Source organism: Centroberyx gerrardi, chromosome 8 (assembly GCF_048128805.1).
Source record: "Centroberyx gerrardi isolate f3 chromosome 8, fCenGer3.hap1.cur.20231027, whole genome shotgun sequence".
NCBI lineage: Eukaryota > Metazoa > Chordata > Actinopteri > Beryciformes > Berycidae > Centroberyx > Centroberyx gerrardi.
This window is the reverse complement of record NC_136004.1, coordinates 6,026,401-6,053,263: the sequence shown is the minus strand read 5'-3', so window position 1 is coordinate 6,053,263 and position 26,863 is coordinate 6,026,401. Positions and strand designations below refer to the sequence as shown.

Sequence of the window (26,863 nt, the reverse complement as noted above, 5' to 3'; positions counted from 1 at the left end):
GAATTATAGTTATTTTCTTGAAACAATCTACACTGGAAACAAGTGAACTTCTCTCACACTGTTTACACTGCAATTTTTGTCACTTGTTTTAAAAGTGCACTAGCATCACAAAGTGGAGCTGCAACAGAGAAGAGCGCCCCATCCCCACTAACTGAGATGCTGTAGATTCATCCTATTTGCCCAAATTCAAACTTGAGAGTGAAATCCAAACTGTCTCCTAAACAGCAGTGAGCAGCGCTCCATCCAGAGAAAGCTGGACTCACCAACATTAGATCTTTTCCTCTCTCATCTCTTTGGTATGTTTGGTATAAAGCATCACAGAGCGGCCGGGTTGGTAAACATGTGTGCAGTTCACTGACCTCAACTTACAGGATTTCTGGGTATTGAAGTTGCCTAGTGCAGCTTTAAGGAAAATAAGATTTGAAGAAATAACGCTAGACTGAATGACTTGTTATGCTGGGCATTTTTCGCAGTGCAGTATCAGTACACAAGCCTGCATACAATAAATGAGAAACAGTGGAAGACTAATGGAAGTGACTGGGTATGGGGAGTATCCATGCTGTGCTCCATTTGGACTAGTTCTATCCATCAGCACAACCTGCAGTCTTCCTACCATTAGCGTTGGGAGAGGTCTTATTTATTGGCAGAACACCTCTCATTTCATATAATTTCCCTTGTCATCTCGCATTTGTCATGTTAATACCTGCCAGCCTATCCACTGATGGAAGTAAACCCCGCTTCAGCTGGCTCAGATCAACGCAAGCAATTGCAATCAGAGCATAAATCAAAGCAGGAATTCAATTTGTTTTTGGGAGAGGAACCAACTCAATGCTTCACTGTTTACAGTCTGATGTGAATAAACACCAGTCTTGCCACCTCATTGCTTTTACAACAGTTTGTCTCGACGCGGAAAACCTCAGACAACGACTAGATGGATAGATGGACATTTTTGTCTTTTTAGTTCAAGCCTGTCCAGACTAAGGCGGCAGCACTGGGAGCTGATCGGGCTTTTTCGTCTCTGAGCCAAAACCACTTGGCAGCAGCCAGAGGATTGTTGAGCATAGAGATCAGTAGACAATGCAGGGAGCGAACCCTGAGACAGTTGACATAATACTGTCACGAAACTAGGCCAGGCAGTCAATTCTCCAAGTCCCACTAAAAACAATCTGAGCGCACGGTATCTACCATGAACAAAACCCGCCGAGATCAAAGAGAACAGGCCCGTTGGCTTTAGGCGACGTCTCATATTAGAAGGAAGGAATGCGACTATTCTCACTGGCTTCGGGAGGAATGACATCACGCCGGCTGTCTTACATCCGTAGATTAGGAACATCATCTGCAATGCTACAGAAACGAGCAGAATCCACACGTGACGCTGTGAAATGACGACAAATAGATACGTTACACGCGCTTAATCTGAGCAGTACAGGTCTGCTCGTCTCGAGTGGCGGCGATCCCGAAATACATTTCTTTTCAAATCCAGTGACCATGCGATGAAAGCCGGAGTGAAGCTTAATAAAAGGGCGATAGCCTCGGATATTTCGAGGGGGAAAAAACCGGCGCCGTGACAACGTGCCGTGGGAAATAGATGTAAAAAGCAAATATATTATGATTCCGCAGGCGATTTGGCACCATGTCTCCCCACTAGGCCCGGGGACTTCTCACTCCACTGATTTTTCCCTTCATGACAGCTCCTAATATCATATCTCATTCCTATTCCCCATAGCTTCAGACGCCTTTGTTCTTCCCATCAGCGGATTTCAGTATGTTTAAGGAAGTGATTTCTGACTAGTGTTGGACTGATGAAAACAAAGAGTGAGATTTGCAAGACAAACTGGAGAGACTGCTTTCTTCTTATGCTCTACTGTATAAGACAAAAACCAAACCTCCAAAATGACTTGATTAAAGCCCATAAAATATGTTAATGAGCACCATTTGCTCTCTAAATGCTTTCTGGGTGCATTAGAGCCTCTGTTTTTACGGATTGCACCCGATTTCATGGCAGCTGCGACACAAGAAAAAAGATCCCACCGTGCAACAAAGCGATGATACTGTGCCACCAAAGGCGAGACTCAGAATGTTCTTGTTTTGAATTTGTGCTTCGTAGCACTGGAAGCACATGGGCGGGATCGGTTCATCGTATAAATACTGAAATTAAAAAACCTGCCAGAGTCCCGGGATTACGCGCTGAGTCATGCTGAAATTGTGAGAGAATTCAATCTGAGCGCGAGCGGGATCTGCATCTCACGCTATTTCGATTCGACATGCCTCATCAGCTAATCGCTTCCCCCATCGGAATGATTCGAAGGCTGTCTCTAACTTGTTTAATCATCGTTCGAGAGCCGCGATGACGGGTTCGCATATCTCTCTGGTTCGCCAATGGTGTTTTTAAAGGGCGGACTAACAATTGATCTTTCAGGACTATGTCTATTAATAACCCCTCCTTCACTGTTGCCCACTGAGACAAGCTCCTAATTAAACTGTGTAAACGCTGCTGCGTTCGGATGAACTAAATAAAAAGGGGTAAGCATCTCAGCGGTGCAGTTTCTGCTTACACAAGAAGCCATGGGCCACTTTTCTCCATGCCGACATGTTTTGGTAGCATTGCAGTTACCTACTGCTTGTCTGTTATTAGAACACAGACAACAGTGAGGTCACGTTTATCAGTTTCCATTTCAATTTTACGAGAGGGACTAATAACTTTTCTGTTTGTCTTTTACATTCCACGCTTATCACACTAAAGGCCTTTTGCAAAAGCACTTCTCAACCTCTTCAATTACCAACAACTGGCACTGTGATTCAGTCTCATTTCAGTACTGTAGATTATTTTTCGTCAGCGGTAGAAACGACTAATTTTTCCGTCCCATTAATTCCCAAGCCTATGAAAAGACAGCGGATGATCGATGGGTGGGGCGAGCGCATCGCTCTCACACACGCAGACTGGAGTGTCTATAAACTCTCAGACTGGGAGTGCGAAGGCCTGACCTGGTGCAACTATTAGAAGACATCACTGGGCTAATGACGCGTAAGAAGTAATTTAGAGAGGATCATGAAAATTAGTTTCTTTCTTTATCTGACAAACACATTAAATTCACGACAGACTGCAACTGGGACCAACTAGGCTGCACAGAAACTGCTGCCACTGCAAATTCGCCCTTGGGCAAGTGTCAGTCTCTTTTCCTGCAAGTGTGCATTTTATTGAAATCACATTTTATAGCACTGTATCATATACATACACTGCTTGTGTATTTGCTTAATCAAATAAATGAGCTGCCCTGAAGGTTTGCTGAGTGCTAATGCACACTGATGTCGCGGGGGCAAAACCACATTGCTGCAATTTGGATGTTTTTCTTTTTCTCCCATGTAAAAGAAGCATGAATCTAACATTGGCCCGTGCGACCTGATAAAAACCCTTTCTGGAATTTGAAAGGAACATCAATGAGAAAATAAGCTTTCTTTTTTTCATTCCTTTTTTTTTAAACAATATATTTATTGAGTTTTTCTTTTTTTCCCACAAAAAAAGATACAAGGCAATCAATACAAACGGCATCAGACATTAACCCCCCCCCCCCCCATAAATACATAAATAAACTTTAACATAATAGCAATAATAATAAAAATAACAACGATATTAAGAATAACAGTATACACAATTGTGACAGGTACAACATGTGGAAGAAAGACAGCTTTTTTTCATTCCTGAAATACATTTTGCAGATACACTGCAGATACATGCTTTTTATCTGCCAACACTGATATAGTCTGCACAAGGCACCCGGTGCTGTACTGAGCTACTGTGATTCCCTAATCCTCTCCCTCAAAAATCAATATTGGTAAAGGTCAAACAGAGCAGGCATGGGAAATGCAGATTAGCTTGTCAATAACCGCCACGCTCTCCTCCGCCCACGAGCTGAGGTTTGATGGGGAGCAGTTGAAATGCTGTGACTGGAACACGTAAAAGCTCCGGGCTTAAAAAATGTTAAGGTGAAGACCTTTTCAGGGCACCTTGGAATAAATAAAAGACCCACGCAAGTGTTAATAAAGCTTCTACGAATATGAGTAGCTGACTGATCCAGGATCACTATTTCCCTGTGACTTAAAAGGCAACCTGGTGACAGATGGGCACTAAAGTTATGTATGGGCAATAATAATGTGATGATGTGATAATGTGTTTTATGCTCAGCTGAAGTGGGAAACATTTTTCTTGTACATTATACAATAAATATCGATGGAAATATATTTGTCAAATAAATAAAATGGTCCAATCTCATTGCAAAACAGGTCAAAAGTGGCTTTGGAGGACTGAAATGTTAGACCACCCAGAAATGTTGTATTTACTAAGTGACAGATTGGACTTTTAGTAACATTTATCTTCTATAATAATCATATAGTTTGAGTTAAAGTAATAACCCACAGATTTTTCATATAAATACATTCTTGCTACTCTCTATCGCCAATTGTTACCATACAATGGTGATTCAACCTATACTCAGTTCATGAAAGCTTTTAACACTCAGTACTGGGTAGGACTTTCCAAGGAAAAATCCTCTGCCACACAGAAAGTAATATGTTTTATGTTCACAGAAGCAGCAACAGTAGTTTGTTTGGAATAAACACACACAAGAAGGTAGCATGAGCAGTGATAGCCACCATGGCTGAACAGACAAAGAAAAGAGCGCCACCTACAGAAAGTCAAACTGCATCACCAGAAAATCCAAGGAAAAAGAAACAGCTAAAAAGAAAAGCGACAAAACGAGTGAACATTTGGCACTTTCTTTCAAAGATGAAAAGCACTTCAAGATGAGAAGGAACTGAGGAGAAATGCAGATGTGGCTCTTTTTCTTTTGGACTGGTATTTTGCTATCGTTTATAAGCCACAGTCTACATTGAGTGTCTTTATTAGGCCAGTGCCTACACTAAGCTGCAAGTTAGCCAACTTTTGGAAGGCAACTGGCAATAGTCAAATAGTAAACATTTCACAGCTAATTTGAATAAGGGCCAACTTGTCTGTTTAGCTCGGTTTCGTCAGTTAGCATGTTCAAAGTACTAATGTAGGTCTATTGCTGTCTTGTCAATCTAACATTATTATCGGTTGAGTATTTGCTTGCAGCTATCGGTAGTAGATATGCAGTAATATTGTAACTAAATAGTTATCACAGTTTTATAAAACACATTTGATATATTTATATAGTGTAGATATTACCATCTCTGTAGACATGGTCGCTCTTAGGCACTGGCTGAAATTATGTTGTTCTGTTATTTGGGTAAAATGGGTAAAAGAGGAGGTAGCTAATACTACAAACCCTAGCGTTTTTGCTACTAACTGAAAAAATGCAATATAACCATACTGATTTATTTAGGTTAGCTATTTAGCCTCGTCGACCTTCCAAGTTGTAACTAGCCGATAGCTACAGTATCTACATAAGCTAGTTAGCTAGCCTGCTGACCTTGCAAGATGGTGAATGTCATGAATGAACGAATGAAAGAAGTCATTGACATTTATAATTTGAATTTATTATTTGACCAGAGTTCCTTCTTTGCCATTCATGTTTGCCCTTTAGCTAACTTGTGCTCTGGAAAACTGGTTCTTTGGCCATTGAGGTTTAACTCAACCAATGAAATTATTTCTGCCTCCAGAGCAGCTCTGCCTCAGAGAACTGTCTGTAGAACTAAAACTACAATCTGGAAAATCTTGGCAAATAAAGTCATTCTGATTCTTATTCCAATTATGAACTGTCCTCTTGATGCACAGTGGGCACACAGCTCCCTAGCTGATTAGCTAAGACATACAGTGCGTACAGTACATACAGTATTAAATTGGCACTAATAGGCATTAGTACAGATTCACCCTGAATGACACACAGAGGTCTGAGAGAGTGATAATCACAAACGACATGCGAGTGTTGGAAACTACAGAGGAAAACTGGGACGAGACAATCATGGCCGACACCGTAAGGAGGGCATCCTCGAGGGTAGATGATATCGCCGTGGCCAAGCGCAGTTATTAGGCCCTGTGGTCTCCTCCACACACACTATCTAAATCTTCATACATATTCAACAGCCTGCTAGGAATGCTGAATCTGGGAGTACAGCAAACAAAACATCTAGGCTGAGGGTGAGGAAGAGGGAGCAGGAGAGATATATAGAGAGAGAGAGAGAGGAAGAAAGAAAGGATGGCTAAACATGGAGCAGCAAAGTCAATTTGGAATAGAATGTATTGCAGAGGCACGAGCAAACATCAGAACAAGTCAATGCATATTGACAATACCCCAAAACTAGATAATTACTCCATAAGGTCTAAGCATCTTATGTTTTCCACATGTTGAATACAAAGCCTGGTAATGATTTCAAATTTTTTACACTTTCTACATCTCAGCAAGCATTTGACAGGCGGCAACGTGCAGGAGTTGGCCAAGTACAACATCAACTCAAACAAGCACAAAGTTTTTACAATATGATATTATAGCACGGTAATAATTCATATTAAATCAGCTCAAACAGCACATTGTGCATGAGCATGCAAAGTGAACTCGACAATCAGATGTACTGTAGGGTTGAATTTGACAAGTCCTTGCAAATCTATTTTACTCCCAATAAACCTCTCCTCCCTTGCGAACCAGCACAATGCTGTGCGGTCAGCAGCACGAACAACAGCATGTAACATGTTCATAGGCAAACTCATTTTGCAGCGCATCCAAGATAATAGAAACCAATTAGTGAACGACATGAAGGGGACAAAAGAGCAGAGCAGTCAGAACAGGAGAAGTCAGCCAATTTCTAACACCGCAGCTTCTCCCATGCAGCTGAATAACGCTATTACTGCCGCCACGCCTACTGCTACCAAGACCATAGAAAAACGATTATGCTTCCGGATTGTAAGACGAAACATGCTTTTATGCAGTGGAAATGCAAAATGTGAATCTCGTACAAGTTGCGCTGAAAAATCAAACCCGCTGCAGCTTTTGTATTAGTAAGAACGAAAAAAAAGTCTCAAGCGCTGACAAAAACCAGTTGACAGGCCTGGTCCCTGGATGTGGGGAATGAGATTATTCTGGCTAAAGCAATGAAATACACAGGAGATGGATAGAACAACAAAACTTGACAAGTGCAAAGGGTCTGCTGTGGCATTTCAATACTGCATGCCACTGAAATACATCAGTGCCACAATCTGGGTTCCCTCAGATAAAAATACTGTGTACCCAGTCCCATCACGATCAGACAGAATCAAGAGAGATATGGAGCATCCTCACATAATGAATTTGAAATCAGTGCAGCATCATCGAAATCTTAATCCGTTACTTTACTGTAAGAGCAGATTCACTTTGAAAAGGACGTACTTCTGTAAGGTAATCTCAAAAGCCATCTAAATCTTGTGGCCTTCTTTGCGAATTCAAAAGGAACCTGCAAGATGCATGAGACGCGAAGTTCGCTGTAAAGTGCATCTGATTAACACACACCCAAGCCAACGGATGCATAAATTAACATGACCTACGAAGCCACCCACCTCTTTGAACTGTGAACCGGAGACCCCGTCTGATCCGCTCTACAGCGGAGCGGCGGCTTTGATGTGTTTGAAGAGGAGATTTAAACATCAATGCAGTAAAAATAATTACATCTCCAGTCTCTACTGTGGCCTAAGGACTGCTTTATTTTCGGATTTTAAACTTTGATTAACCTCGATGTACAAAACTCAAACCGGGGGACGCAGGGCCCGATCAGAGATGAGTATGAATCGGGGGAGAACTTTGTCAAAATGTTTTGAGGGAAGGGGGTTGGATTTGGAATGAATCTTAAGGCTTTAAAAGCTTCTCCAATGGATTGAAGGGATAAATACTACCTTTTTAAACCCTCTTAATTTACCCAGGGAAGAGCATGGTTCAGTACAACCATAGTCTTCTACTGTTGGCCACTGAAATGTTGTATGAATTGGGGTTGAACTGCCTTGCCCACCTTAAACTTTTCTGTTGATGAAGTTTGAGTTTCCTCACCCATGGTGACTATCGCTGCTCATGCTAACTACCCAGTTCTTCTTCTATTTATTCCAAACAAACCTGAAACATGAAACGCATCATTTCCAGGATTTTTCCCGGGAAAGTCCTACCAGACACCGGATGGAACAGGAAATGTAAAAGCTTTCATGAACTGGGTATAGGTCGAATTCTGGCATCGTGGCAACCTTTTCTCAAGATAGACTTTTAGTCTGCTATTGTCAGCACCTCTCCACTGCTGGTGTATGTTTCTTTTGGTTCTCTTTCTAACAGCTAGTACTGTTGGAACATAAATGCGTGTTGTCCCATGTGTGTTGAAAATGGCACACCCTTTTAAGAGGCAATCTTCAAAGTCAGTACAAAAGGCAAACGAACAAAACCACGCAAACAAAAATGAAACAACTCATCTGTTCAAACTTCTCCTCCGTCTGAAGGAAAGTTACGTTTGCACATCTCTTTTCCCCCCATCTTTCTTTCCGCTCGCTGTCGTCACCGTGACCCAAACATGTCACGACGCATTAGACCCTCACTGTGCTAAAAGTGAATCCAGATACACCCCATCTGCGGAAGGCAACAGGCCAAGTGCTGTGTTCAGCATTCACCGCACAATAACAAAATGAATATTTGATTCGGGAAGGGTACAGCCACTTCCTGTCTCCTGCAACACCCCGAAGAACAAAGTAATTCTCCAGTTACCCACGGACAGTTCAGATTGCTCCAAATAGAACTCCACAGAACCCCTGATGCACCACAATGCACTGCATGAAATAGAGTTTGACTTGAGTACAGTTAACTCAAAGACAAGTACAGCAAACATGGGCTAGGTGACATCCTCAAATAAGATTAATAATTATTTATTTTTCTTGATGAGATTTCACCTTGGCAGCAACCCGATCTCCATGGGCAGCAACGATAGAAAATCAATTAAAATGCTAAACTGACTAACGGACTGGAATGACTCGGTCTTTGCAAATACTTGGGGTGGACTAGAGTGTCTCATATGAGTCCTTTCAACTCCTGTTATTTCACATGTCCAAAACCAGGAGCCCTGCAGTCAGACTCGCTGGTCATCTAACTCGGAGTGACAGTGAGTGAAGGGCAGCATCTGCAGAGAGAGAAGGGGGCTGGTACCTGCCCAGCACTAAGACATGCTGAGGAAGAAATGGGAAAGTACCTATATGAAGCAACATTCCTATATGTAACCTTTGACCCATATTTACACCTCAAGTGCCTAAAATTTGTATTTTGTATTTGTATACTTTATTATCCCCATGGGGAAATTTGTCCTCTGCATTTGACCCATCCTATACACACTAGTACTAGGAGCAGTGGGCAGCCGCAGTACAGCGCCCGGGGACCGACTCCAGTTCTTTTGCCAGTGCCTTGGACAGGGGCACTGACAGGCGTTAACCCTAACATACATGTCTTTTGATGGTGGGAGGAAACCGGAGCACCCAGTCGAAACCCACACAAACACGGGGAAAACATGCAAACTCCACACAGAAAGGACCCAGGACCTTCTTGCTGTGAGGGAACAGTGCTAACCACTGAGCCACCGTGCCGTCCAACTCAAGAATACTGAATCTGCCTTTGAATACTCCTGTCAAACTGCCACTCTCTCTCGTCCTGAGTTGTCTTACACAGACAGAAGGAAGGAAACCAACTAGCTGCTAGACCCACTTTGTCCTTGAGGAGATTAGGGTCAGCTTGTGTGGTTTGCGTGTGTTGAGTTAAAAGTTTATGCTGCGTTCACATCATATCGCAAGAAGTGGAAGTTTGGGATGGCATCTCGTCGCTAAAACTAGGAGATGTTCACGTGTTTAACTGAACGTCCCCATCCAAAATTAGTTTTATTTATGAATGTATAATCAATCATACACAAACTGAAGCAGGTGTTGCTCACTTTTTGTACATATACATCTTTGGCTGCTGACATCGGTGGATTCGCTGCCACCCGTGTTGACACACTCTGCAATTTGTGATGCCAAGTGGGAGATATCAGAGTCTACAAAAAATCCCACGTTCTGCATATAATCACCATTAGGAGGCTGACATGAACAGTTTTTCCCAGTCAGCAGCTGGCATTTATGATAAATCCGACATGACGTGAGCATGACATGTGGAGGGGGTGGAGTACTATTCATAGAAATGGTATTTAATGGTGCTATATGTAGCATTTATACAAGATATCATTGCCAAATTAATTGTGATACCTTGGTATAATTATTGTATACTAAAGAGACCATGGTTGAGATGATTGGTAGCCTCTATTTCACGCCAGTGGTATTGTTAGTGCTAATCTTTCGCAAAATTAAGACCACATTTCCCATAAATCCCGCTTCTTGTCGCAAAAACGATGTTGCTTCCTCTCCCCCTTTCCCTCCCCTTGGAAGTGATTTTTCCATCAGACTTTCACTCCTTCCACCATCTGCTGTTGACAGAAACTCTGAAAGTTTTTGCTGTTTTAAAACCATAAAGCAATCTCCATGCCTTAAAGCAATCCAGCAGATCAGACCTGGTGTCACACAATGTAAAATGCAGTATAGAGGCCGGTAGAGGCTGCCAATGTTCTCTGCAATGATCTCATCTGTTTACAGTAATTATACAAATGCCTGAAAATTAATGTGGCAATGATTTATTGATGTTCAATTTCCAATGCAGTCCTCCATTGAAGGTAATTAAGAATAATTGGGTAAACTCAGGTGAGTCGCGCATTTATTGACATTTCGCGAACCGCAGCGCTCGGCCGCGTGGCCCCGCCAATCCTCTCCAGGGGGGCGACAGCAGAGCCAAAAATAGCGTGACCCTAAGCCTTTCGTTAACACCACAAGATTCTATATCTATGTCAAAGCTGATGGGGTCTGGCAGAGTCGTGCGAGGCAGTGCAGGGCGGCATCCTCACCTCATAATGGGCAACCCTCTGGGACTCGGAGATGAGCTGAGCGCTGCACACTTTGCAGTAGCTGTCTGTGAAAAGCCCTTGGTCCACCTCTGTTGACTTCATCTGTGGAGGAGAGACAGACACGGACATGGTTACTGACCTGGATGCTGACCTGGGTCCGCAACCCCTAAAAGTCATCTTCCATTGTATGTTCCTTGGTGAACCTTACGTCTTGAGCGCAGCGAGGCACTACTTTTTAAGTGGAGGACTGCACCATAGGCTGAAATCACAATATTGAGCACTATGAGTTCAAAAATCGAAAGAGGCAGCAATTTTTCTCATCAACACATTTCAGTGAGAAGGTGTTTCAGACCTCCTACATACGGCGTTCTGGATGCTGTGCAGAATCCCCTCGCCAACACATCGAGTTGCAAGTCAGGGAAAATCTTTAATTTTATTCAAACTGTGCAAATCCTAACCACCGGACCTCACTCACCTCGGGCATCGCACTCTGTAAGCACCGAAAAAGAAATGATGTGGAAAAACTGTCCGCATGATTCACAGTGGATATTACAGTCTCAATATTCAAACAAAAACAGTCTGATTTTTGCCATTACCATGCAGCCAAGTCACTATAGGGAGCGAAGACAAACCAGCCTAGATGTAATGGAGCAAGTAAACAATAATCTCATTTCATACTTTCATAGTTGTTCAATCAATATTTCATTACATCAAGCACTTGCATTAGTGACAGATGCTGAGCAGGTTTTGCAAGCAATGAGTCATAAAACCATTTAATATCTGGCATCCGCCGAGCACAAACATTACACTCAAAATTCAGCCATGAAGCCAAAATTATTTTCGACAATGATAAATAAATAACAACTACGGGACACGCCGAAAGATTTTTTTTCCTGGAAATTCATTAAAATATATGATGGAGCTTCATGCTGCCTATATGGAGATTGTGTGGGAAAAGAGCGACTGCTACAAGAAGCTTTTATTTCCATTCTATCGACGCGGTCTGGGCCATCTCTGCTTTCTATTACTAATTCAGCCCGCCTTCCATTAGGGGCTCACATTTCATATTTGGAGGCAGTCAGGCTCAACTCATCCTCATTTACCACGGCACGTCTTCATTAGGAGCAGCATGACAGATGAGAGCGGAGGTCATGTGGGTATAAAAGCAAAGTCTCTCCGACTTCTCTTCCCCGAGAATGCACAATGACGAGAAGGAAGGAACTTTTAGGGCTGTTATGCTAAATCTTGTTGTGGTTCGCTCAATTGCACATGCAAATGATCCCGCAAATGCTTTCAAAACAATACGGGACCACCAAGTCTTCGCTACAGCTGAGCTGGTAGTTGCAATGATTTCAACTCAGGAAAAGTTTGATGTTGATTTCTAACACAATGAGCATCACTTTTTTCAGTTTTTGATGGTTAGATGGTACAAAGCTTGTAGGACTGAGTCAGAGCCAAACCTTCCCTATGATTGTGCCATCTATTTCTATCTTTGGGGAACAAATATCCAGTGTTGGAACCTCGTCACCCAGCTACAATGGGGGCATTTGGCTAGTTTGGTAAGTAGCTGGCTGGCTATTGTGTGTCAGACTATGGTACACCTGATTACGTAACTATGCATACTGTCGACCAATCAGAGCATTCATTAACCTGGGTGTAGGTGACATCATTTACACCAGTAAGTAGATTGGAATTCTAAATCTATTTGATTCTGTTGACAACCAGAGGGAGATTTTTCAAAGGACGCTTTCAAAGACAAAGACAGTTATAAAAATTTGGGTAACTTTACCTTTCTTTACCTTTGTTAATTTATACCATGAAATTGAGAAATGCAATTCTCATTGCACTGGACCTTTAATAGTTCATCATATTAACACTAGAACTACCGGAATTCTATAACTACTAGAACGGCCATAGCGGTCATTTTGACTGTTCATACATTATTTGCATATAATTTCAATAATCAATATAAAATCTAAGAATAAATGGATCTGTAATATTAGGATAGGTAATAATAAACATCAGGACACGAAATTTAAATTCTAATGAATGTGAAAATGTATTAGTTAATCGACAACCACAGAACCTGCTATTTTAATTAGATACAAATTCGAATTAGATCAATATTCTATTATTTTCTTTGTAAAATAAAAACAAATTCATTCATCCTTGGAACAATAACTTATAAAAACATCACCAATATGCATTTCAATGCATAGTAAAAATCTTTATGGACACGTATGAAACGCATATACCCCAAAATGGCCAAAACAGTCAATCTGACGGTCACAGGAAAAGAATATGAAAATTTGCTAAACTGCGGGAAAACGAACTGATTTAGAAAGCAATATTTATTTTAGTGAGTAAAAATATCATGCTGTAAAATTATAATGAAAATATCATGCTGTAAAATCATAATGAAAGTATTCTTCTCTAAGTGGGCTCACTTGAACAAGGCATCGGGTTGTTTTGGGAGCAAACGCCACGCATCAATTTCACTGACACTTGTGGATCAGTTACTCACAGTCAACACAGGTAATCTCCACCTTCCATGTGCAGCTCCCACACACTACTTGCTAGGTTTTAGCTTTGCAATAGCGTAAAAAAACAACTAGAAAAAATAGTTGCTAGGCAACGGTGACGCGGATCTTCAAGAGCGGGAAAAAGTAGCAAACACTGAAATGATACACCGTCTATAATGCATACGGTCAATATGACCGTTATGGCCATTCAAGGTAGAAATACTCAGAACTCTTTTGTGTTTTGTAATTTTAATAAAATAACAATGTTAGAATAAAATATACACACATTTAGGAAAAGTCAGGGTCCTATAGTTACATGGGTTTTATTTCAACAAAGTTATTACATTGCAAAATTTTAAAACGGTCAAAATGACTGCCTTGGTAGTTCTAGTGTTAAAAACATGAGGTTTGGACCATCATGAGATCATATCAAAACGTCATGTAAATAATGTACTTAACTATTAAAACATTTGAGGACTCTCCCTCTGGTTACTTGAGCATGGTTCTTCCCACAGTTCAACTCCCCCACAAATATGATGTCAAGATAGAAATGTATTGATGGTGTTGTGTGAAAGATAAGCATGGACCAATTTCTTTTAATTATATGTCTGCAAAAACATTTGACTGATTTCCCAATGGTCAGCAAGAGAATTAACCGCCTAAGCTGAACGGACTCGTTTGCGAAAAATCCTCCTTGCAGCATTTTGACATTCAGTGCAAGAGCTTCTGTTGACATTTCATGAAGTATACTGTACTGTATGCTACAGGCTATAAGGTATGCAGTGTATTTCCCACATCATCTCTTGATGATGTATAAATAAATGATGAGTTGTGGGGAGCTGGAGCCAGTTCCCACCAGACACTTCCCAATTGTCTCCTGCCTGGAGCTACAGGTACGGTAAACAATAAATATGAGAATTATTAGAGTATAGTCTTCAAGTAAAGGAGAGAGTGAATGTGAAGAACTTTAAGGTGATTTAATGTTTTATTTTTAGACCATGGGGCAGCTCCCACTGGCTCGGCATGTCCACAACTACATTATCCAAACATAATTATCTCCTACTATCCTTCTGTTAAAATGAATATGGAAAGGATAATGTAGGATAACTTTATCAGAAATTTGTTTTGTCTCTCACTCTTCCATTTGAATTATCCCCATTCATCTTCCAGTTGCAGACTTTCCTTTCATATTTAGTGCTTAATGTCACTGTTCCAGAAAATGATGTGACCTTGGCAGTGAGTTGCAGCGAGCCGTTGCATCACCGGACGCTGGTACCCGGCGGCCTGGAGGGCACGGCCAGATTGACGGAACGAGGATAAAAACCTGTCAGAGCCCGCGGCGTCTGCAGCCGAGCGGTCGGGTGGGGGGGAGGCATGGGGGGAGGCAGGGGGAATAAATCAGTGACGCTCATCTGCTCCCCTGTCTTGTAATCAGTCGAGAGCAGCGCCCGTTTCCCCGGACCGAGACCGTGTTCGAGTTCGGCAGGACAAACAACATAAACAAGGGGCTTTAAGAGCTCTATCGGCTCGCCTCAGCCTCGGGGCCCGCAGCCCGCCTTAGCAAGGGTGCACAGATGCTGGCGATGAATCATTAATCACCCTAAATTCTGTTAAGAAGCGGAAGCATCAGCAGCAACATCAGCAGCAGCGGCAGCAAGGAGAAGCAGCAGCTACAGCAGTCTGGCGAGAAAAAAACAAAAAAACTTTTCTCCTCAGCTTTTATTTCTTTGGGCAGCGTTCACCTGGGTTTCCTCCCACAGTCCAAAGACAGGCAAAGTGAGGTGGAGACTCTAAACTGTCCACAGGTCTGAGTGTGAGTGATTGCTTGTCTCTCTGGCTTGCCTGCCTTCCGCCCAATGCATGCTGGGATAGACTCCAGCACCCCCCCCCGCCCCCCCCCCACCCCTGTGACCCCGAACAGGAATAAATAGAAGCAGGCAAGGGAAATGAATGAATCCATTTTCTTTCTTTCCCTAGCACTTCTTCTCAGTCAAACATGCTCTTCTGGGGATACAGGAGTATTTGGTTACATCTATTGACAGGTTGCTGTGACCTTTGACCCTTGTGGCCCTTACTATGGGTCACTTGTAATGACAGTGATGTAGGAATTTAAGCTTATTGTACTGTTCTGCTACTCTGGATAAGAATAAAAAATTAATAAAATAAATTTTAAAAAAAAATTTCTGGTCACCAGCCTGCCCTGACACTGTCCTTGTCCTTGTCCCTCAGCATCAGCGTCACTCAGCAGCAGCAGCGCTACGGGCCGCTGCCCCCGGATCGGGGCAGCAAAAGACGACCGAGCGTGAACCGCGGCTCTCCAAAGAGCGGCCGCCGCTCGCCCAAATTAACATGTTTCAATTCCCCCCCCGCCCCGCCCTCCTCGCCGATCAATTCATTAAGCTAATGGATTTTACTGTCAGACACACAGCTGTAATTGCGAGAGAGGTTGACTCTCTTCTAAATGAGATGCTGAGAAAAATATTAATTTTCATCCGGCGTAATCAGATAAGGGGCGGCATCGCAATCGTAAAACCGACAGGGGGTTCTCCACACAATTCAATCATCAATATCTGATCAGAGCAGCTGCTGCCAGCGTCGTTAAGGCCGGGCTCTCTCTATGAGCACTGTGAGCTTATTACAGAAGCCGCATTGCCAATTTGGGGCGAAAGAGAAACATGGGACAGGGAGGGAAGTCAGAGAGGGAACAATGTGGCACGCCTCGTGTTGACAATCAAATTAGCGGGAAGCCGGCCTGTTTCTCACACCTAGTCAACACTGTTTACCGCCCTGCCTCTTGACTATGACGGGCCGGCAGCAAATCAACCCAGGCGAGCAGCGTGTAGCTGGAAGCCTGAGGCGGGGGAAAGAAAAAAAAAAACATGATGAAACAGTGGGAGGGAAGTAGCGCAGAGATGAAAGGGAGGTCAGAGCGGCAAGCGGCCCGGCAGATGTTCGGGCGATGAAAGGTCGGTTGTAATTCGTTAGGGAAGGTGTTAAGCGGGCGAGCCGGATGAGCTGGAGTCATGCCGGCCTTTCCTCTAGGTGGCCCTTTGACCCAGGGAAGAGGCATTTTTGACCTGGATCCTATTTTTCCATCATTTTCCACCATGCCAATCGATTCTGACCAACATCCCGTCAATTGCTTCACTATAGAGCTACTCCTGTCATGTGCAGCTCTTCAATACAGTCCTAATGGGCCGATGCACACTACAAAAATCGACCCCAAAAGCACCCAGAGCATGTCTTTTTCAAATCAATGATGCTCACTCTGTCATGACAGATGCATTAATTTTCAGTTTTTCCACGACTTGACAACTTAACTGGTGAAGAGTAAACAAGGACGAGCTAAAGCAATGGCCAAGGTAGCATCAAAACGGTACAAGAGAGGCATGACTTTTCATTTACGTCTTTTTACCAACATGTCTCATTACAGAGCGAGCAATCAATGTGTTGAAACAGATATGCTTTGGGTGCTTTTAGGGTTGATTTTTGGAGTGTCCATTGGCTTTATATGTTATGTTATGTTATGTTATTAGAAATCTGTGTACCTTGGCAAACAAGACGTAGTTAGCTCTATAATGAAGCAATTGATGAGGGTTTGGTTAGAATCACCTGGTATGAGAGAAAATACAGGAAAATAGCGTTCAAGTCAAAAATGGCTGGAGTTATGCATTAATATCTAAAAATACAATACTACCAACTCAGTTGGGTGTCTGTCTTTATTGGCTCTGTCAGAAATAGTTCCATATTTCACTCCTGGCACCAGTTTGTCAACCAATTTAGGTGGACTAGGATTCAGTTCAGGACTTGGTGCACTGTTTGATGCTGTTGAATGTTTTCAGCTGTTTGACACTGACTGCTGCAGTTCACTATAAAGAGGCAGACTGCAGCTCTGTCTACTCCAATCCTTCTTATTGTCGTATTTTGAACTACTCCAATCCACCGTATTGCCCTCTGGAGGTGTCGCTGAATTGGAATTTCAGCTTGCAGAGCATATTTGGCGAAAATTTAACACTGAATTTGATCTTTCTCAACTACTGTATATCGGAGTAGTATTGGAAGGGCAAAACATGCAGCACAAAAATCACAGCTATACATTTCAGGGTGAGGGGAAATACTAGTTTACAGTTTCAAACACAGGGGTAAGTGAAGTTTTGCATCTACAGAGAAAAAAAAACTGTCTAGAAGTCAGCGTCGGCTCAATTGAATAATTGATTGGATAAGAGAATTTAAAAACTGGGCAACTTTCCACTGGCCTCCAAATCCTCCTAAAGGTGTCAAGCACTCCGCTTTCACTTGGTCATTACTGAATTTAGGAGATAGAGGAGCCTGTATAATTCATGGCAGAGAGAGTTCATTCTAAGTATTAAACATGCGCATAATTCATGCAACACTTTGGATCAAGCTTTTGCTTTTGCGAGTCTTGGGAGCCAATGACCATCCCTCTGTTATTCACCAACTGATCTTAGTCGCTTTAGTTCTTAATTTTCAATGACAAACTGTCCCATTTGAGAAAGTAATAATCCGGTTTACATAACATAGGCAGCTATGGATACATTATTTAACTTTTTCAAAGCAGAAGCAAGGCCAAAAATCCACCTGTTCCAAAATAAATCAAATGTTTCATTCCAAAATGATACATCTATTTGAAAGAAATGGTACCTATAGTATAATGATTGCTGGCATGTAATTAAATCACATTATGAGTTACTATTAAAATTATGAGTCATCTTAGTGCCTTACTTAAAAATAGAAAATTGTTGTTTTTTTTGTTTTTTTTCCCCAAAATGGATATACAGCGTTTTGGAGTGAAACCCATCAAAAGTGCCTCACCAACACAGCACAGCTCCGAGATAAAAAAAGATTTCAGAGGGGAGCGTTTTCAAGCATTCAGCTGTAAAATATTCATGGCATTCTGTTTTGAACGGGCGCACAAATGTATTTTCAGAAGATAACAGCTAATTGACACAGATTGAGGAGGTGCAGCGCGGGATAGGAAGGCCGACCGATGCCGCCGCTGTCCCCGGATCAGTTTGTAAAAGTATTCTTGGGTACCCTTTCCGCGGACGGGATGTCCTGCGTGCCAGCTGGATGAATTACTATTCACTGGGAACTGGGGGGAACTGGGCAGCCGTTCAATGGCAGCGAAGAGAGACGAGATGGACGAGGAGAGAATGCAAAATGAGAGAAGAGAGTGACGGGGAGAGCAGCTTCTTACTCTAATCACAGGAATTACCATGGACAGTGAGTGTAAACCGGCACAAACAACTCCCCTGGTGAACACTAGCACTCAAAACCACAATAAATAGATCATAAATAGAGCCACACTTACTTAGGAATTGATTTCAAAGTTGGGCCTAATTCAGCTGCTGGAAAGTACTCTCTCTGGCTACTCAATTTGGATCGCCTTGGATGGATAGACCAATGCAAATGAAAAATAAATCATCCCTTATAAATAATCCCTCGCTTTGAAAAATAATGAAAACGAATATTGCAGTAGATGCCCCTCATTTCCAGGAATATAAATAACGTCCACCTCTCGATGTAATGGAGAATTCCGTCCTCACGGGGTCAAGTGTGGCGACTCGTAAATTCTAAGTTGGTCATTCCCTCCGTATGCGATATTACGAGTGGTAAAACAGGCAATTAATTATGGCTGCAGGACACGTAAAGAGTATCGGTTTGGGGGGAGAGGAGCGGAGGAGTCGAGGCTTTGAGTTACTGTCACAAAGAGCTGCTGAGTTACTGAGGCGCTCCGCGCATTAAAAGAGCTAATGTGGTGCTGGGACAGACAGGCTCACAGTCCATATATCTCTCTCAAGAGACATTTGAAAACTTTGGAAATGACAGTAAACTTGAGGCTTGTTTCACAGGCATAAGTATTAGTAATAGGGTTATACAGATATATTGGTTTGCAGATGTTGTCCTTTTATGTATCAGATATCGGCCAATCAGTGTCGTCCACCTCTGATATGATGGAGGTTCCTCCCAGTCTATTTTCTTTGCACATTTTATTTTTTCACTGAATTGATCAGTAATGTGTTTTTGTAAATCAGCTCTTCATTTAAAAGGCCTAGGTGGTGTGGATCAACCTGGCTTAAAGAGCGATTAACCCTAGAAGAATTTCATTAGTCTGGGTTTCAGTGGAGAGTTTTAGTGTCCCATGATGGTCTAAATGCTGTTTCAGAGGCTTTTCCACCCTGACAAGAATATAATTCTGTGATAAACACTAACAACTTGTGTTTTGGGGCATAAAAATGTTCAAATGTAAAGAAATTGAATATTTCCATAAAATGTCAGCGACAGCTTCAGTACAAAAACATTGTTATCGGTATCAGACTTCACAAACCCGTACAGGTTGAACCCTATTTATAATAGCTGTATAAAAAGTTGGTTTCAGTGGTGAAAACAAAAAACAAGGCTTAGTCCATCTCTATGAAACTGGTGTTCAAAGTGTTCAAACTTTGCAACTTCCACGGTGAGTCATCATTAAGTTATCAGTCCTCAGTTCCTCAGATAGTCCAGTAGATTTATTTCTATTCTCCATATTTCCTCATCATCAAGTATATCCTCTCCAGATATAAACACACACACCAGTGAAAGAGAAAAATCATTTTTGCCTGACTTTGGAAGTGAAAGAGATGCGTTTTTAAAGCCCCAACACAGCAGAAATAATCAATCACTGATATGGTACAATGGGCAGAATTTTACTTTTTAAATGAACGGTAGTTATCTTTGCTGACCTGTTGCTGACAGTGAATGATGATGAGGAATAAAGTGAGCTTGTCGGTCATGAATTTTGGAAAGCCTCCAAAGCGGCTCTCTAGGGAAAATGATATCAGTGTAAATCCTAGCGTAGGCAAGAATCCTCCGGCTGAATAAGATGACATCTCCCAGTTACACACTGTAGTACTAGTACTATGTGCTGTAGAGAGAGACAAACAGCCTTCAACCTTCCTGAATGGGAGACAGCGAGTTTGTGCAGCAGACTCCTGGACTGAGGCCATGATTGGGGGAAAAAAAAGAAATCAGTGGACAAGTTTACAGGAGCAATCACCACTCTGTTCTCTAATTACAAATCAAATTTACAATCAAATATTATGAGAGTTACAAAGGCAATGGTATAAAGCAATTCCATGCAAAAAAAACAAAAAAATGTAACTATTCAGTGTTTCCCCCAGATTTTCATTCTTATCAGGGTGAAAACACATTGCACTGAAGCCCATTTATTACTGTTATTACTATAATATTTAGTAGTTGTAGTAGAAGTAGTACTCGTAGCATAAAACATATCCATGCAAACTTGTATGCAATTTTAACAAAATGACTCATTAGAATCAATTCAAGTGAAGTGCTTCCCATAGACAACCAGTGTATTACACAATAAATATTTAATCAAACAAGCTGCATCATATCCATCATATCAGAGGTGGACCACTCTGACTGGACCATGTATGATTTTTAATAAAAGGTAGTCTTGGGCCGATATTTGATATTGTTGAATATTGCGATATTTCGTGAATATCGCAATATTTTCCACGGCATTGAATAAATAATAATAAAGGGCAGTATTGGCCCCATATATCGGTCAAACCCTAGGTGCGGGTATAGGATACATACAACTTACAACTCTTCAATCCTATCCATCCCTTCATCATCATCGTCATCATCGTCTTCATCACGAAAGCTCCTACTGCAAGATCTCTGCAGAGGCAATCACTGTTCCACTCTCTGAATGTTGATTACCATTTGATTGCTATAAATAAGTTGCTAGTCTCCACCAGTGGAATCACTTGATTGCAACAGACCTCACTCTCATCCGGTCTCAGCGGAGGTCAGACGCTCAGCCTAATTGAATGTCTCGTTAGCTTGTGGAGTACCAGGGTGGTCTGCTGGTTACTGAGACTGTCCTAACGTAACCCTAAGGTACGAATCCCTGCAACAACCGATGTGTCCATTGCTGTCCTAGTGCCAGAGGCTTGTGTAGGAGGAGATCAGGTTCTATCGACGTGGTTTCAGTTCGACCATAGATGTCCATAAAGGTCATCGATTACTTTAAACAACATGGCATTAGCAAAAGTGATTCAGTAATTCCGCCAGCTGAGAAAGTAATTCCGGAGACATCTCACTCCTTGCTGGCAGGTGATCTCGTCCGGGTGTAACGCTTCCAGATATAACGGATGAGAGCAGCTGTCCGGCCTGGCCTCCCTCTGCCGGGCGTGACCTGCGAGGTCCGTGGACACCGTTAGTCCACTATCATCAGCAGCATTTTGTCCAGCTGGTGCTCCGGGGAGCCGACAAGAGGCTCCAGCATCACCTCCCAGGAGGCCATATTAGCCAGGCCAGGATGACTGAGGCTGCACACTCGCATGCCAGAGCCAGCCTTCCCCGTCCCAGAGCACCGAGCGCTGCATTCAGTCTCTATCATTCTGCAGCGCCGGCTTCGGGGAGGCGAGGTCAAGCCAAATTGCAACACCATGCCTCGAGGTCAAAGTAATGTGCAGTTGTGTGTTGCTGCTAAGTGGCCTATTCCCATGTAGTGCGACCTAACCACTGTCCACAAATCTGCTGAGTGAAAACATTAACGTGCCGACTGGGCAGTCTGCCTGCACTTCAGCAATATAATCAGCTTGGTGTTGAGCCAGTGGAGACATTCAGGGCAAATGTTGAGTCGGTGTGACAATAAAATTGTGACACCGGTCGACTTTAATGAGATTAATTCTCTCCAGCGAAGGCACAATATCAAGCCGGAGGATTTCAAACTCAAATCATTTGCAGGTCAAGGAAACGCTACAGCTATTATAAGAGTATTAAAGCACACACCTGTTGCAAGAGGCTGTGGGTTCACTTCAGTGTCGGCAGTCAGATGACACCCACTTGTTTTACAATACCAGTTACTGTACATCAAGGCTAATTTCTTTGTTTCCAAAAAGGCCCAGTTGGACTTATACACAAAGCACTCCTAATTGTAAGGTTAGGTGTGCATCAGGCCAGGCAGATCTATATATTGAGTCCAACTAAGATTTAAAAGACTCTCTCAGTGCAGCAAAAGCCAGTCAGTGGGCACAAGGTGATACAGTGTGTACAGAACATGCAGCTTTAAATACAAGCGGAAAGCTGTATGTAAGTTCGGAGTCATCACACGTCCCCTTGTTCTGCGGTGGCCTGTAAGCTAGCTAATTAGAGCAGAGATCCAATAGAAATGCATAGTGAAGAGGTAATAGCTCACCATGCGAAATACTGGAATAATAATACTGCTTAGTCATTTGCTTTTTTTTGGCTTGAGAACGGGGCTTTTTAGACATCGTAGCTCAAATGTCTTGTGAATGTGTCTCGAAACTCCGGTGGGTGGGGAGGTTTTGTTCCAAAGCGGAGCGCAGGCTGTAAAGTGAGTTTTAAAAGCCAGAAATCTCAGCAGCTGGCCAAGTAATTGTTGAGTCATTGGAATTGATCAACAACCCCATCAACCCCCCGAAGATATATTATGGTCTTTTTGTGCGATGAAAAAACCTTCCTTTTTCCCCTTTAAGGCTCAATATCTAAGAAATATAGAGAATCCAGTCTGCAGAAGTGTTATCTTGCCACGACTTCAGTTATCTGACTCTATCCTTGAAAAAGTACAAGAATATGTTTTCATTCTGTGCTGTCAATCATTCTGTAAGAGTAGGTGTCATTGTTTTCAAATGGTGTAGATCTCATTTAGGAACCAAACTCTATTGGGAGCCGAAGATGAAGGCAGTCTTTGCCTGTGATTTTTAAATGAGATGCAAGGACAGGCTGGGCCCTTTTAAAGTCTGGTTACATTGTTCAAAAGTTTATTCTCCATGCTGCTGCTATGAATAACTAAGAAATCATTTATCAGCTTTTGATGAAGCACATATTTGATCAGCTCCTGTGATGGAGTTGACTTTGCCTCGTTGTTATGCGCTCCCAAACAACTTCTACATGCTTTGAAAATGTCTTTGAATGCATTTGGCTCATATTATTGGAGCTGTTTGGCTATTTATAAAATCCTTAGAAACGTCGGAGTTGACCTTTGATGAAAGAAATATTGGAGAGAGAAATGAAAACAAGTGCAGCGAGAAGGCACTGAAAAACCGACAGAAGAAAAGAGGGCAATTTTGGCTTTACAAAAGCAAACATTTATTGATGACACCGAAAGCGCAGAGCTTCAAAGCCTTTTATTTATAGCCATCGCAAATTACCGATGGTAGAAGGGGGGAATGTAAGTGTTTTTACCACTTCAAGCTCTTCCAAAATAGAAACGATAACTAGAGAGAGTCTGAGCAGACACAGCAAATCATGGGAATGTTTAAGCGAGGGTCGATACGGGAGGCTTATTATCTGAGGCTGTTTATAACCTGCTGCTGTTCTGTAACCTGACGCCGCGGAACTTTCATGTGTCGTGTTACGCAAGATCCCGGTGAGAAAATAACTCGGAACCATTCAAAGAAAAAGGGGGGGAAGTAGTGAAAGTGCATATGTAAGCACGCTGTCCTCCGGAGGCACACGCAGCCTGTGGCGGAGACGACACAGACAGGGATTGTCTCAGATGATAAAATTAAAAAGACCTTGATGGTGCCGAGACGGAGCCACCTTGTGGTTTGCACGGGGAGATGGTGGATGGTGATGATATCATGCAGGTTCTCAGCAGATGGAGAGGGACACGGAGCCGGCTGGGGAAACGCTGCATTATTCTTTTCTTTTCTTCTTCTATCTACCGTTTGAATAAAAAGGTAGACTCCTACTCTTACAATTAATTACATTACACTTTCTCTTCTTACTCTTTCTCTTTATATTTCAGGGACATTGAATTTTTAAGTTCAGGCAATGATTTTTTCGAATACAAATTCTGAAGCCAGTCCCTTCCAGTCTGGCATACCCAACCGATGTGCTAAAACCTTTAACTGCCGATAAAAACTTTGTCAGATGGGCTCTATTCCTAAAAGAAACCCGAAGTGCTGCAATCCTTGTGCAACGGAAAAAGACACCATAACTTAGAATACCAAGGAAAACAAGCAAACATATAGGGACTGTGCACAGGGGAAATTGCAAAAGAGCAAAGAGAATGTTAATGCAGTAAGACCGGCTAATAATGAAAAAAAATATTCAATGCCACCTGAGAAACATCAAAGCGATGATTAAAGCAGCTGCGCTCCAGATTTCCCATTGTGTTTGCTTTTTTACTAGCACTAAAGGGTAAATAAATCATCAAAAGAAAGAAAGAAAGAAAGAAAGAGAGTTTGTTTACAAGGCATAACAACTTCATTCTACACCAGGTGTCCTTTCTCCTCTGGCACAACAGGCAGGTGAGTTTTAATTGCACCCAGTGATGTAGTGGAAAACACAAAACTATGACCTCCAGTCCGTCACAAGCAAACACGCGCCAACATAAGCCAACATCACTTCTACTTTTCCTTAAAAGACCCTATCCTATCTCATGACAAACTTGCACTATCAGCACAAAAAAGAAAAATAAAGGAGGTAAACTCTATTCCACAATGAAGAAGGTGAGTTTAGGTGGGTTTACCCTCTGATTCCAATCCACTTTAAATGTCACCTTGAGAGAACAGCCAAGCCAAGCCGTTCTCCTGCATGTACAGCAAAGTGGAAATTGGGATGGGATTGGGGGTGGCAGGTGGGTAGGGGGGTGATGCTGACATCATCATTTTGCTCAATAATAATCACTGTTTTTACCCCCAGTTGAATTAAATAGCCTATAGACGCCAGAATTCACCCATTAAGTCCACATCTTCAAACTCCCAAGACTTCTATAGCCGGGGGTGTCAAAGGGGCTCTTCAACTTAATAGGCACACATTTTAAAACCATGGACCTCCGTTTGATAGCATGTCGCCCCAGGGACCCCCCCTAAGGGAGGATTTTTGTCAGTACTGAACTGTACAACTGCCTACACTGTAGCGATGAGTGAGAAACCTCTGCTTAGAAGAGTCATTCTTACACATCTAGTGAATGAAACGACAGTGAAATCAAACTATGGCTCATTTTACCCCCTTGACCCCCCCTAGAGGACCCCTGGGCTGACCCCGGACCCCCGCTCGGACAGCCACTGCTCCACAGGACACAGGACTTGTTTTTGACACAGGATGCAAGGTGATGTTTTGACCTCCACCACGCTGCCCCGCTTACTTTTTAACAGCCCCCGTCCCTCCCTCCTCCCTCCTTTCTGTGCAGCCCAACCGCCACCGATCTGTCTCCCGGCGGCATGCAACATGAATCTCGGTGAGGAAAAATCAGCATGCAACACGGAAAAACGACGCGGTTCTCCCTGCAGCATGCGCGGGGGTAAACGCATCGGCGGTAAAGTAACACTCACTCCTATGCATGCGTGTCTGCCTCTGTTGAATGGATAGTACTGTAGTTTGGTGCGCTGCAAAGAAAACAGAACACGGGACTGGCAATTGCAATGCAAGAAAAAATAATAACTGTACCTGTAACTCCAAACTGTAGCCCTGGTACAAGTGTGTCGGGAACAACGTCAGCTGATGTTGCACTTGAAGGGAAACTGTATAATCCATTGACCAGATGATGCTAAATAGCGGCAGACTGAGCAGGAGACGCGTCTATCTACAGCTGTTGGCAGCAGTACTACACTGTAGTACAATCTGCCGCTGCTCTCCGCCCCGCTGCGCTCCTATTGGCCGCCTGGCACTAATCAGGCGTCAATTCACTCAGCGCTAAAGGTAGGGCGAAGTCCCGCATCTCTTATCAGGCAGGATCATCTGCCACCGCAACTTCTGGGGACAGAGTAAAGCTGTTGTTTTGATTATGATTATTGTTATTGTTATGGTTATGAATATGATTATTGTTGTTGTTGTTATTAGTAGTACTATTTTTACTACTAGTAGTAGTAGTAGTAGTAGTAGTGTTATTATTAAATTACTATATTTTATAATTATTATTACATTATATATTGTATATATTATTGCTATATTATTATTATATAATATTTCTAACCACAACAACAATAATTATTATTATTGCAATAATAATGATAATTTTGCTATTTCATAGCAAATTATCATTATTAATATATCATTATTATTATTATTATCATTATTATTACATACTGACTACATTTCTGGGGACAGTGTAGAGCAATGGTTGATGACTGGTAAGTTATTATTTGGCAATAATAATCATCATCATCATCAAGAAGAAGGAAAGAATCATATAAAAATCAATAATATAATAATACATATATATACTAAATGCATAGCCTATATATTTAGTTTTTGTTATTATTTTATTACTTGACAAAATGTTACTATTTGGCACGTTGCATCATCACTATTTCTCCCTGGGAGCAGTAATTTGTTACACTGCTGGTTATATAATTATTTTCCTTTACGCCCCCATAATTTGGCAGTGGCGTCCCCTCTCACCTTCAAATATTGCAATAACTCAGTTACCTCTCCTGTGTCTTCCTGTG

General features: G+C 42.2%; 1 protein-coding gene across 3 annotated transcripts in view; it reads right to left on the bottom strand.

Moving 5' to 3' along the window:
• Window positions 1–25,949, bottom strand: part of zmat4a (zinc finger, matrin-type 4a) — an 86,075-nt gene extending 60,126 nt beyond the window's left edge. For 2 of the 3 annotated variants that reach the window (XM_078285098.1, XM_071904348.1), the window contains exon 1: window positions 10,891–10,992. In XM_078285098.1, coding sequence (XP_078141224.1) covers window positions 10,891–10,992 — 102 coding nt within the window. Of the gene's footprint in view, window positions 1–10,890; window positions 10,993–25,862 lie in introns of those variants that run through there. The other variant, XM_078285097.1, reaches the window with a different exon arrangement.
• Between the last annotated feature and the right edge of the window lie 914 nt (window positions 25,950–26,863).